Source organism: Fukomys damarensis, unplaced genomic scaffold, assembly GCF_012274545.1.
Source record: "Fukomys damarensis isolate Sample0158 unplaced genomic scaffold, DMR_v1.0_HiC HiC_scaffold_28, whole genome shotgun sequence".
NCBI classification, from domain to species: Eukaryota; Metazoa; Chordata; class Mammalia; order Rodentia; family Bathyergidae; genus Fukomys; species Fukomys damarensis.
Genome location: NW_022900940.1, coordinates 3,059,422 through 3,072,443, shown reverse-complemented (window position 1 = coordinate 3,072,443; position 13,022 = coordinate 3,059,422). Strand labels below are relative to the sequence as shown.

The following is a 13,022-nucleotide window of genomic DNA, read 5'->3' as shown; positions in this document are numbered from 1 at the left end:
TATTAGCTAGGAAAGGTCATTTTAGTTTCCAATATGTGGGGAGTTCATTATGACGGCTTCTGATGAATTACAGTTTGTAATTCTTTCCAGTAGCAGAAGGTCATGTCATACCCTTGGGTGGACACGAGGACCAACATGCTTTAATAAAGTTGGAAGATCTGGCAGATGAACATTCTCAAGTCATTTTTTTCCCCTAGCAATTTATATTTATACAGTTATTCAAAGACTGTTCTCTCTTGCTGAAGTAATCAATCCAGGCATAAGCTCTCTTCTCTGCAGGGACAGAGGGGCGGGCTGGAATCTTATCACCTGAAATGTTTTCTAATCCAATTTGTGGTATTATCTTTGGTTTATCTAAAGAAGAGAAAAATCTTAGTTGTGCTTGGTGGGGGGTTTGTAATCGGTTTGACAGGATTCTAAAATAGGCTGCATTTTGTTTTAGTTTTTAAATATAACATATATACATTTTATTTCAAGAAAGACATAAGGCAAACAGCATAACGATACCCTGATGCCATAAAGATAAATATATTTCAAAGATTCTCATTGAAATGAATCTGCAGTATTTTTTCCTGCAAGAAAAATACCTTTCTTCAAATTAGAAAGAAAAATCAGTTTCTGAATTACAAATGCTTTTGTTTTTTTTTTTTTGCAGAAAATCTGCCATGATTATTTTTTAATGAATAAGGATTTTCCACAAAAAATGTTTGGTCTACATGCTAGATTTTTAAACAGTTCAATGACACAATGTGCTAACTACACACACAAATAATATAGTAAGAAAACACTCAACCTGATGAAAAGTTGAAATCTTCATTAACCCACTGAAAACTGACATAACTCATGCCTTTAAAATAAAAAATGCAAAGCTTAAATGTTGTCCTAAAAAGATTTCCTTATTTTAAGGATTCATTTGAAAATGAAGCTTAATGTAATTTGTATAAGTTGTACAAGTAAACAGGTAATATACATATGCAATTAACTGGCATACTCCTTAATTATCAGTTGTCCATCTTCAGTTTCTTAACAAGCATACGAAATATCAACTTCTGTTTAGAAAAAGTGCCGTTCTTTGACATCCTTTACACAAAAGAGTCTGAGCCTGTGGCATGTTAATGCAGTTGAGAAGCGAAGCATACTTTTAGAAATTCTACCTTCCGTGAAAAGCCTCCTGAAAAGATTACATGCCACTATAAAAATATCATGCTCTTGTGGTAGCTGCATCAGAGAACCAAGGCTTGAAGACCATTTTCATATAGCATAGAAAACCACTATGAGAGCTTAGTAACTGCATTGGTGGCTTGGGAGTGTACTGTGCTATGGGATTATGCATAACTACTGGTAGGTACCAAGTTGTTACACAGAGTTTTAAATGGATTGTAACTGAGAGCATAACAGAGGTACGTACTACCAGCCCATGTAGAGCAATTAAAAATACTGAATCACTGTGCTGAATACTTCATTCCTGGAGAAAAACAAAGGCAGCAATGCGTAAATCAAGCCCAAAGGGTGACTAACTCACTCTCCTCAAAGACTGGTGAGCAGCATGAAGTCTGAGGCATGCCTTTATCCATTAAATCGGTGTGACATTGCAAGATACTACTATTTGGAAATATACACCATCACGGTGGTTTAAATCTTTTGAATATTAGTCGTTCATATATTCTTATCTACCCAGTCTCTTGATTTTTGAAAAGATTTAACCTACAGGAGAATATTACAGAAACAAAATTTAAATGCATATCTTTCTAAATGAAACTTAGATGGACTAAAAGAGATTATTTTTAAACAAGTATATAATATGCTTGCAGGCAAAGCAGAAAAACGGCCATTCAAACATATAGTTAAAAAAAAAAACCTAAAAATTGACTATTTCCAGAAAACCGTGAAGCGCCTCAACTAAAAATAATGCATCATGAAATTCTAATATAATACAGGTCAGAAATGTAAGAAGTATATAAACCTTAACAGGTAAAATAAAACAACTTTTACTGGCCATTCCTGTTGAAATGAGAATTGTAAAGTAACAGAAAAGTGGCTACAAACCCACTTACAGCACCAAACAGAAAATGAAAGTCCATTTCATCTCTGTTATTATCATAAAATCCTGTGTAACTACAGGTCAAACTGAGGGTGGCAGAAACAGAATTCTTTATAAACTGCAGATGTCCTGTACATAAAAAAATTTCACTGGAGTTGCACTGTTCTAAAGACTGTTGTGTTTTAGCCTACCTACTGTATGTATGCAATCTGAAGTGAAGTCTCTTTCTGTAACCCTTGATTATTCTTGGGCAGCAAAGATAAGACAGGGTACAAAATGCAAAATTTCAACAGTAACGGCAGTGTTTTTGTCTTAGTCCAAAAGGGTCCTGCATTTTCTCTCCCTTCAGTGTTTTGACAAGTCTTTAACCTGGGGCAGCGAATCAGGCAAGCGAAGTCTGTCTCCGATGTGAGGTCGGAGGTCTTCATTCTGACCAGTTGCTTTTTAGGGTCTAGTATGTGCGGTAACTTGTCTGCGTACACCTTCTTAGAAGCAGTAGAAAGAATGATCTCATACATCTGAGACATATGTTCCAGGAGTTCCCTGAAGAATGGTCTTAATCTCATGTAGACCTGATATATGACATCTTGGAAAAGGACTGGAAAAATCAGTGCTGCACCTTTGAGCTCATTTAGACTACAGCGCACTAGTGTTTCATCCAGATCGGAAAGGAGGGAGAATTCTGGTGTGCTGCTTGTTTTCAGTGCAAGAGCAGGTTTCCTGTTGGGTTGTCCTTGTGTCAGTGGTGGAACATGTTTGATGAAATAATAGGGGGCAACGCCGGGTGTGGTGGCGCATGCCTGTAATCCCAGCACTAGGGAGGCTGAGGCAGGAGGATCACTGTGAGTTTGAGACCAGCCCGGGCTACATAGTGAGTTCCAGGAAACCAGAAAAACAGAAATAACAGGGAGCAAATACTCCCCAGTCTTCCTCATAGGTGCTTCTGCATGGGTTTAGCCACTCTCTGGAGTTACTGGTGCTGTAAGGTGTGGGATATCATGATTAACTGTTTGCTCTGCTTCTCATTGTTTATCGTGGCCTCCCTTGAGCTGCTTGAGCTGAGTGAGCTGCTCCGTTGGTTGATTTAGTACTACCGGTAGTGATGTTGTCCACTTGTTCCATATGGAGTTGTTTTACATCTCTTCAGCTTCCACCGCTTGTCCTGGGGAATCTGATCCTGATGTTCCATTTTTATTTGCTGGTGAAAAAAAGTTGGACAGGAGAAAATATGGTCCCCGACAGTGTTGTCCTTGGAGGGCTGCCAGAGGAAGGATGATCTCATTTCTTGTTTTGTTTTACACGTTGATTGGTCATTTCATAACTACCAGCTTCTCCATTTACTTGACTTTTCTGTCTTACTCTAGATGCCTGTTTGTTAGTCTTTGCTCCTCCTGCTCTTGGTGTTGATGTGATCAAATTAGAATCTATTTCACGTTCAATTCTACTTCGTTTCAAAGGGTTTTCTCTTTTGGGTGTGCTTCCTTTAATGAAGTTTTTAGTTGAAGACAATAAGCCAGTCCCATTCTTCGGTGGTTTTTCTCCTGGTGAAGGCAGGAGGTCAACCTCTGAATATTTCCTTTTGGCCCTGGCAGTCCATTGTGTTGGGACTGGACTGGACTGCTGAGAAGCTTTCTGTGTTCTCAGCCTCCTCTTCCATGGGTGCGACCTGTAAAACTCACTGTGACCACGGAGAAGTGTCCGCAGGCTCCGGCTATGCTCCCTGCCGACTGCGCAGTGTGGGGTGTCCTTCGCGCACAGCCCACAGCGGTAACAGAACATGCAGCCTCTGCTCTTTTTCACGGTCAAAATAACCACAAAAAATAAAGATGTTTTGAATCTATTCAGGATATCAAGTCAATGCAACTGGACTCGAAAAAAACTTCCAGAACTTCTTCCCAGAGTGGGAAAGAACCATGGGATATGTGTTTTGGAAGTGAGGAGAAGATTTTGAGGGGGAGTTAACGGCAGTGTATCTTTCACTGTTTCCAGAAAGTTAAACTTTCAGCTGTTGATCATGTCACATATGAGATCTAATTTTATAGATTCCATGTGTGAAAGAGAACATATGTTACTTGTCTTTCTGTGCCTGTCATATTTCACTGAATATATTGATCTCCATTTCCATTCATGCTGACCAAGTAAAAAGATTTCCATTTTTGTGGCTAAATAATATTTCATCATGTGTCTAGACCATACCTCTCTTGTTGTTGTTGTTATTGTTATTCACTATTTGATGGATAGTGACTCTCGGTATATACCTAAAAGTGTGATTGCTGGATTATAGATCTACTTTTAGTTTGTTTAGGAACCTCCATACTATTTTCCATAATGTCTGGAAATGTTTGGTTATTACTCTCCTGAAAGTGAAGGCATTACGGTAAATACTGTTATTTTGCCACTGAAATTCTTTTTCATTTCAACATTAAAATGCTGATTGATTTCTGTTTTTTTTAATAGGTCTTACAAATTAAGAAACTTTGGAGCTACAGAAATGGTTGGTCCGAGCTGCAAATGGGAATTTAATGTCACTCTGAAATACATCTGGGGATAATTGTATTTGGCTGGAACCAAATTTTATGAAGTCTCCAAGGTAAAACACTTTTAACAGACACCTAGAAATAATAACAAAAAATTTGAATATTTAGCATCACTAAGTATCTATGAATTAATGAACCTTTATAGAAGCCCTTTAAAACAGAATGTTTGGGAATTTAGGGAAATGCCATTCTTTTAACTTTAGCTTTCATCTTTGAAAAGCAGTGCTTTGGCTTATTCAGTGAGGAAAAAGAGGAGGAGAGACAGAGTCATTGAACAGCTTTTCTGTCCCAGCCCCTCCTCTTCACTGTGACTTTTCTCTGGGGAATCATAGCTGTGCTGAATTACATACTTGTTATAGGGACAGAGAACTTGTTGCTATTCTCCCAGGAATTGTTTTTATTCTTTTCCATTAAGTTTACTGGTACATTTAAAGCAAACAATACAGTTACATTTATCATTGGGATCTTGTACCTTTGCATGGTATGTCTTGGTTCTTGTTTTTTCCACATACCCCTGCTCTTCCTTCACCCCTTCACCCTTCCCTAGTTACAAAGACTTTGTTTCCATTTTTTCATAATTTTTCTTTTCCCTTATTTCCTTCCCCCTCTTTCCCACTTCCCCTTTAGCCATTTTCTTCCTATTTTACACTCTCCATTATACCATTTGAACCTTATTTACACTTTTAATTTTTCACACAAGAGAAACTATTCGGTATTTACTCAGCTGTGTCCTATTTATTGCACTTGAGTCTAGCCTCAATGTGCATCCATTTAGCTAAAAACGACTCTAGTTTCTAATTCTTTATGGCTGAATAGTACTCCATTTTAGGGAAAACCACATCATCTTTATCCATTCTCCAGTTGATGGGCTTGGGTTGTTTCCAAGTTTCAGCTACTACAAACTGTGCCACTATAAGCATGGGTGCACATATATCACTATGATATGATTCTTTTAATTCTTTGGGGGAAAATACCGAGCAGAGGGATGGCTGGGTCAAGTGGAACCTCTAATCCTAGCTAGTTCTTTGAGGTATCTCCATATTGATTTCCACAGAGGTTGCACCAGTCTGCACTCCCACCAACAATGGAGAAGGGTTCCTTTCTCCCCATAGCCCTGCCAGCATTTGTTATTGGTTGATTTTTTTTGTGGGGGGGGGTACCGAGGATTGAACTTGGGTCCTTGTGCTTGTAAGGCAGGTGATAGAACCACTGAGCTAAATCCCCAGCCATATTGGTTGATTTCTTGATAGCAGCCATTCTTTCTAGGGTAAGGTAGAATCTCAGTGTTGTTTTCATCTGCATCTCTCACATGACTGGTGATGTTGAACATTTTTTCATATATTTATTAGCTGCTTTTACTTCTTTGTCTGAGAAATGTCTGTTCATTTCAGATGCCCATTTTTGAATCAGCTCTTTGTATGTGGGGTGTCTGATTTTTTTTGAATTCTTTACATATTCTAGATAATAGTTCTTTGATGAGTATCTGGTAAAAAATTATTTTCCCCACATTGTAGGTTGTCTCTTACATCTCTTGGTGATTTCTCTTGCATCGCAAAAACTTTTCAATACAATGAGAACCCAGTTGTTAATTCTTTGTTCTAGTTTCCATGCTGCTGAGGATTTGTTCATAAAGTCTTCTCCTATGCCAATGTCTTTGAGAGTTCTACCTAATTTACTTTCTAGTAAATTTAGTGTTTCTGTTTTGATATTTAGATCTTTAATACACTTGGATATTAGTTTAATGCATGGTGAAAGATAAGGTTCTAGTTTTAATCGTTGACAAGTTGAAAGCCAGTTTTTCCAACACCATTTATTAAAGAGGCAGTCTTTCCTCAAATGAGGATGGTTGGCTCCTTTGTCAAGGATGGGGTAGCTGAGTATGTCTGCTGCTGTTTCTGCATCTTCTAGTCTAGTCCATTGATCCTCAGGTCTGTTTCTTTGTCAGTACCACGCTGCTTTTATCACAGTGCCTTTTTTTTCTTTTTGGTTACCAGCGTTTGAACTTGCATCCTTGCACTTGTGAGGCAGGCAGTGGAGCCACTGAGCTAAATCCCCAGCCCCACAGAGGCTTTGTAGTGTAGCTTCAAGTTGGGGATTGTGATACCCCCTGCCATATCTGTGTTGTCTAGAATGGTTTTTGCTATTCTAGGTCTTTTCTGGTTCCAAATGAAGTTTTGGATTGTTTTCTCAAGTTCTGTGAAATATACTGTGGGATTTCAATTGGGATTGCAATGAAACTGTATAGCAGTTTTGGAAGTATGGCCATTTTCACTATGTTGATTCTTCCTACCCAGGAACAAGGGATATCTTTCCATCTTTTTATATCCTCTTCTGTCTCTTTTTTCAGAGTGTTGTAATTTTCACTGTAGAGTTCTTTCATCTCCTTTGTTAGATTGATTCCTAGATATTACATCTTTTTGGATGTTATTGTGAATGGAATTGTTTCTCTGATTTCTCTCTCAACGAGTCTGTTATTTGTGTACAAGTAGGTTTTTGATTTTTGAGTGTTGACTTTATATCCAGCTACTCTACTAAATCTTTCAATTAAGTCTAGAAGTCTTATGGCAGAGTTTTTGGGTCTTTTATGTAGAGTATCATATCATCAGAAAATAGTGATAGTTTAACTTTTCCCCTTTCCTATCTTTATTCCTTTTATTTTTTTCTCTTGTCAATTGCTGTGGCTAATGTTTCTAGAACTGTGTTCAACAGGAGTAGTGATAGTGGACATCCTTGTCCTGTTCCTGATTTTAGCCTGAAGGTTTTCAGTTTCTGACCATTTTGAATGATATTGGCTATTGGTTTTTCATAGATAGCCTTTATCAGGTTGAGATAAAGACCATCTATTCCAATTTTCTGTAGGGTTTTTAACATGAATGGGTGTCAAATTTTGTCAAATACTTTTTCTGCATCTATTGAGATGATCATATGGTTTTTGTCCTTGACTCTGTTAATATAGTGTATTACATATTGATTTACATATGTTGAACCATCCTTGCATCCGTGGGATAAATCCGACTTGGTCAGGGTGTATGATCTTGATGATCTTCTGTATTCTGTCTGCCATTATCTTATTGTGGATTTTTGTATCCATGTTCATTAGGGAGACTAGACTGCAGTTCTCTTTTTTGACTGGGTCTTTCCCTGCTTTTGGAATCAAAGTAACACTTGCTTCCAGCAATGAATTTGGAAGTATTGCTTCCCTTTCAATTTCATTGAAAAGTTTAAAGAGTAGTGGCAATAATTCTTTTCTAAATGTCTTGTAGAATTGAGCAGTGAAGCCGTGAGGTCCTTGGCTTTTCTTTGTTGGTAATATTTTAATTATATTTTGAATATATCACTGAATGTAATTGGGGTGTTTAGAGTTTTTCTCTCTTGTTGATTCAACTTTGGAAGTTCATATGTATCTAGGAATCTGTCCATTTCTGTTATATTTTCCATTTTATTAGAGTACAGCTTTTCGAAGTAGGTATAGATGATCCTCTGGATTTCTGCTGGACCTGTTGTGACTTCATCTTTTTCATTTCTAATTGCATGAATTTGAGCCTTTTCTTTCCTTTTTTGATGAGGTTGACTAAGGGTTTATTGATTTTTACTTATTCTTTTGAAAAACCAACTCTTCAATTTATTGATTTTTGGTATAGTTCTTTTAGTCTCCATTTCATTAATTTCTGCTTTGATCTTTATAATTTCCCCCTTGTATGAGCTTTTGGTTTGTCTTGCTCTTCTTTTCCTAGAATCTTAAGGCTAAACATTAGGTTGTTTATTTGAGCTCACTCTGTTTCCCTAGTATGGACATTTAGTGCTATCACTTTCCCTTGCAGAACTGCTTTCATTGTGTCCCATAGATTTCTGTAAGTTGTGTTTGCACTATCATTTAATTGTAGAAACTGCCTCATTTCTTCTTTAATTTCCTCTGTGACCCAATGGTTGTTCAGCAGGGTGTTATTCAATTTCCATGTGTTTGTGAAGTTCTTGCAGTTTCTTACGCTATTCATCTCCAGTTTAATTGCACTATGATCTCAAAATAAACGGGATCACTTCAATTCCTTTGCATTTACTTAAGCAGGTTCTGTGAGCTAACATATTCTATTTTGTAGAATGACCTGTGTGCAGCTGAAAAGAAGGTCTATTCTGATTTTGTCGGGTGGAAAGTTCTGTAGATGATTATCAAGTCCAGTTGTTCAAAAGCTTGGTTCAGTTCTAGCATTTTGTTGTAGATTTTTTTTGTCTAGATGATCCGTCTGTTTCAGTGGAGTACTGAGGTCCCCCACTACAATTATATTAGTTCTTATTTCATTTTTTTATATCCGTTAATATTTGTTTTGTATAGTTGGGGGTGTTAGTATTAGGTGCATATATATTTATGATTGTCATTTCTTCCTCTTGTATTGTTCCCTTTACAAGGATGTAGTGGCTTTCTGTGTCTCTCTTAATTAGTTTTGATTTGAAATGTACTCTGTCTGCAAATAAGATAGGTATCCCCGCTTTTTTCTGGGCTCCTGTCGCGTGGAGAGCTGTTTTCCATCTCTTTACTCTCAGTCTGTGATTTTCTTTGTGGGTTTCTTGTGTACAGCATATTGTTGGATTTTGCTTCTCAATCCATTCTGCCAGCCTCTTTTGATTGGTAAATTGAGGCCATTAACATTGATTGTTATAACTGTTATGTGTTAACTTTTCATTGTGATGTTATTTTCCTGTTGTTGGTTCTTTTATTTTTAATTTTTCCCTCTCTCCCTTTAATTTCTTGCCTTGCCTGGTATATTTGCTCTGTTGGCTCTTATGGAGTTGTGCCCTTCAATTTCTTTTTCCAGGATATTGTTTAGAAGTATTTGGAGTGCCGGTTTGGTGTTTGTGAAATTTCTTAGGTCTTCTTTGTTGTGGAAGTATATTATTTTCCCATCAATTTTGAAAGATAGTTTTGTAGGATACATCAGTGTAGGTTGGAGGTTGTTTTCTTTTGGGACTTGAAATACCTCACTCCAGGCTCTCCTTGACTTGAGGGTTTGTGTTGAAAAGTCTGCTGTGATTTGGATAGGCTTTGTTTTTCATGTGATTTGTTTCTTTTTTCTAACTGACTGTAGTATTTTGTTTTATTTCTGGGATCTTGATTATTGTACGTCTAGGTGTAGATTTTTTTTTTTTTGTTTTTTTGATCATGGCTAGTTGGAGTCCTATATACCTCACTTATCTGTATGTCAAATTCTTCCCCTCTGGGAATTTTTCTGTCAATTCTGTGAACAGTTTTTTTTTTTAATGTCATTTGAACTTTCTCCTGCTACTTTATGGATTCCCATCAGTCTTATATTATTCTTCTTTACATCATTTAGGAGATGTTGGATTGTTTTCTCATGGTCCCTTACTGTTTTTAAGAGATCTCTCTTTTCATGATCACTGACCACAATCCTATCTTCTGTATATGAAATTCTATGTTCACATTCATTCATTTTGCTCTGAATGCTTTCTATGGAGTTTTTAATCTCCTGGATATCTGTTTGAATCTGCTTCATGGATTCCATGTATTTCTTATGTTGGGCTTTCAAGGTTTCCATTTCTTTCCTATGCTGGGCATTCATGGTTTCCATTATCATCCTGAACTCATCTACTTTTTCATCTGTTTCTGTTCTAGATTCTCTAATCATGTCTTTCATTCTTCTCTCCTTCTCTGTGGTTACCTGGGAAATTATTTCTGTTTAAAATTTGACAGACAGTAGTGGGCACAGATGCTTTGCCAAGATCCTGCTTCAGGAGTGAAGGGTTTATGCCCTCCACTGTTGGAGTACTGCCAGAAGATAGCTCATAGATGTCAGCCCACTCTCAGAATTGTCCTCCACTAAAAGATCCGCCTTACCCAAATGACCCTTGGTTTTCAGGGGTAGCTCATATCCAATGACTGGTTAACATTTTATATTAGGGGCTAGCACGCTTGCAAATTTTGAATCTTCAGATAAATTTTGGTATTTTAGGCAGCTTGTTATCCATGAATACCAAGGGAAGATTGTATATAAAGGAAGGTTCCTTTGATCCATTATGGTGATAATGGGCATTGTGAGGTGTGTACCAAGCAGAACCCAATATGGTGTCTCAGAGGCCAAGTGCCCTTTTTTGCTTCAAAAGTTTATTACAAATCAAAAGAAAATTAATCAAGTTGTATCTAATTCTCTTATAATATTAAAAAGGGAAGAACATTAGGGCTAAGAATAATGCATTTTTGATATTTTCCATTTATTACTTTTGTTTGAATAGACCATGCAGTGACACTGAACTGAATTGTCTTAGAATAACTTTTTTGACACTGTCCATCCATGTGAGATCAAGTTTATTTTATAGTCTCTTTTCCTGCCCCTGATTCCTCCAAACTTTGAGATTGTCTTGGTAAACTATGAGTTCCATCTTTTAGAACTGTACAGCAATGAAACCAGAAAGCCCTTGAGCCATATGTGCAAGCGTCTTGTGGTCTCTGTCAGATGTAGAAACCACATGTGTTTGTTTTGTTTGAGTCCAACTCTAAGTATGTACCTTTCAAATTTCATGAAAGAAAATAGAATATAACCCCAATGTTCTATCAAGGAAACTTGAGCCAGACCTTGGAGATTCATAAATAGGCTTCACTGCAGTGTGCTGCCGAGTTGGAAAGCCTTAATTATAAAAGGTGGTTATTGAACACTGAGTTAATGCTTAATTCAATTGACTGGGGGAACAGAAGGTAGGGAACAGGTGCCTCCCACACCCTTTCCCTCACCTGCTCCTAGGTAGGGTCTGCCAGGGAGCCTTTCTGGGTCCTCACTGACTGCAGCCTTGTTTTCCCTGTAGGATGAGAGTCTGTGCCAAGTCAGTGCTGCTGTCACATTGGGTCTTCCTGGCCTACATGTTAATGGTGTGCTGTAAGCTGATGTCCGCCTCAAGCCAGCATCTCTGGGGACATGCAGGTAAGCCCTTCAAGCGCATTACACTCTGCTCAGATCAATTAATACAGTCCTTTCAAATGTCAGAGTCTATGTTTTAGACACAGATGATTGACAGGAGCCCTCTATGGTGTGTAAATAACCAGAGGAAGCAGGCAGCACCCCTGAAAAAGGAGCTGGGCTTAATGGTTTGGTACTGGAGTAGTGCTGTAGTGCTGTTGCTCCTGTGTTGGCAAGATGTCTTCAAGGTTTTTTTCTTTTTTTAGACCTTTCTTTTCCTGGGAACTCTTCAATTTTTGTAATATTTTTTTAGTACACTGTGTGTGCATGCATGTATCTATCCTCCTGAAAGTACAGGAGAAAGGAGAATATGTGAGCTGATACACTCCAGTTGACACAAGGCTGGAGGGAAAGGAACTTTCAGGTAAAGACTCTTCTGTGATTCATGGAGAAAAGATGCTGAATGATTTGTAAAAAAAACAAAAATGCAAAATAAAACAAAAGGGAAAAAAGCAATGGTCACTTTTGTATGGGTCCTAAAATGGAAGATTTAGCTATGTTCCTTTTAATAATTTGTAGTAAAACTCATATACATAAATTGCTTTTTTCTGTAGCCCAGGGCTTTGGTACTGAACTGTGTGCGCATGTGTGCAGTGCATGTGCATAGGAGAGAATGAGAATATCTTGTGCTTCTCCTCTTCTCTCTGATCTGTGTTATAAGTGACCCAGATTTGGAAATCTCCAGTGAATTATTTTCCCGAATACTTCCCATTTGTCAATGGACTCAGCCAAATCAATACTAATCATTACTAATTCTGCTATGGTAACTTGGGGTGTGGCAGCAGCAGAAATGCTTTGGCTTTGCTAAATCACGTATGTGTCAGAAACATAAATCCTCTCTCCGAAGACTGTCATGTGTGGAAATGTTCATGCAATAGTCTTACTTGTAGGTGTACAACAAGTCATGCTCTCCACTTCCTTGCTCTGGTATGTTAAGGTTACCTGTAATTTAAGGCTCAAGAGAATTTCTCAAATCTCTCACAACTCCATGTTCCCTCCTCATGTGACAGAAGATGAGAAAAATAATGATTGAAGCTGCGGCGAATCAGCATAAAATCAATAGCATTTGGCTTCTGTGCAGTGCCCATAGCTAGCTGGTGACTGCGTGGTATGCCTTTTGATGAGTTTGTTCAGGAAGACAGGGTGTTTGAAGTCCCGAGTCTTATCTGTTTAGTACATATCTCTCTTCATGAATGGAGGTTAGGAGTCGGGCTGGTCAACACGCACATTGTTTCAGTGGGGCCTCTTAGCAGCAGCAGATTGCCAAGCTTTCCAGAAGTATGCTGGAGGGCTTGTGTTGCAAAGTGATTAAAACTTGAAGGAAATAGGGGACATGACTGAACTTTCTGTTTTTGTCTGTGTGGCAATTGCTGTTTCATACCGAACTCTGAATTTGGGAAAGGGGGAACTCTATGGGTTACTCTAAATCAAGATTGGGACTGTGTACCTAAGAAAGACTGATAGTGTCTTTCATACCAGCAG

At 37.9% G+C, this 13,022-nt stretch overlaps 1 protein-coding gene and 1 pseudogene across 6 annotated transcripts in view; one reads left to right on the top strand and one right to left on the bottom strand.

Annotated features, from left to right (window-relative positions):
• The window catches only part of Tafa4 (TAFA chemokine like family member 4), a 206,985-nt gene that overhangs the window by 39,803 nt on the left and 154,160 nt on the right, over positions 1 to 13,022 (top strand). For all 6 annotated transcript variants that reach the window (XM_033757078.1, XM_033757075.1, XM_033757074.1 and 3 more), the window contains 2 exons: positions 4,499 to 4,631; positions 11,389 to 11,504. In XM_033757078.1, the coding sequence (XP_033612969.1) occupies positions 4,618 to 4,631; positions 11,389 to 11,504 (130 nt within the window). In that variant the 5' untranslated portion in view covers positions 4,499 to 4,617. The remainder of the gene's footprint in view (positions 1 to 4,498; positions 4,632 to 11,388; positions 11,505 to 13,022) is intronic.
• Positions 2,233 to 3,820, bottom strand: LOC104870501 (annotated as a pseudogene).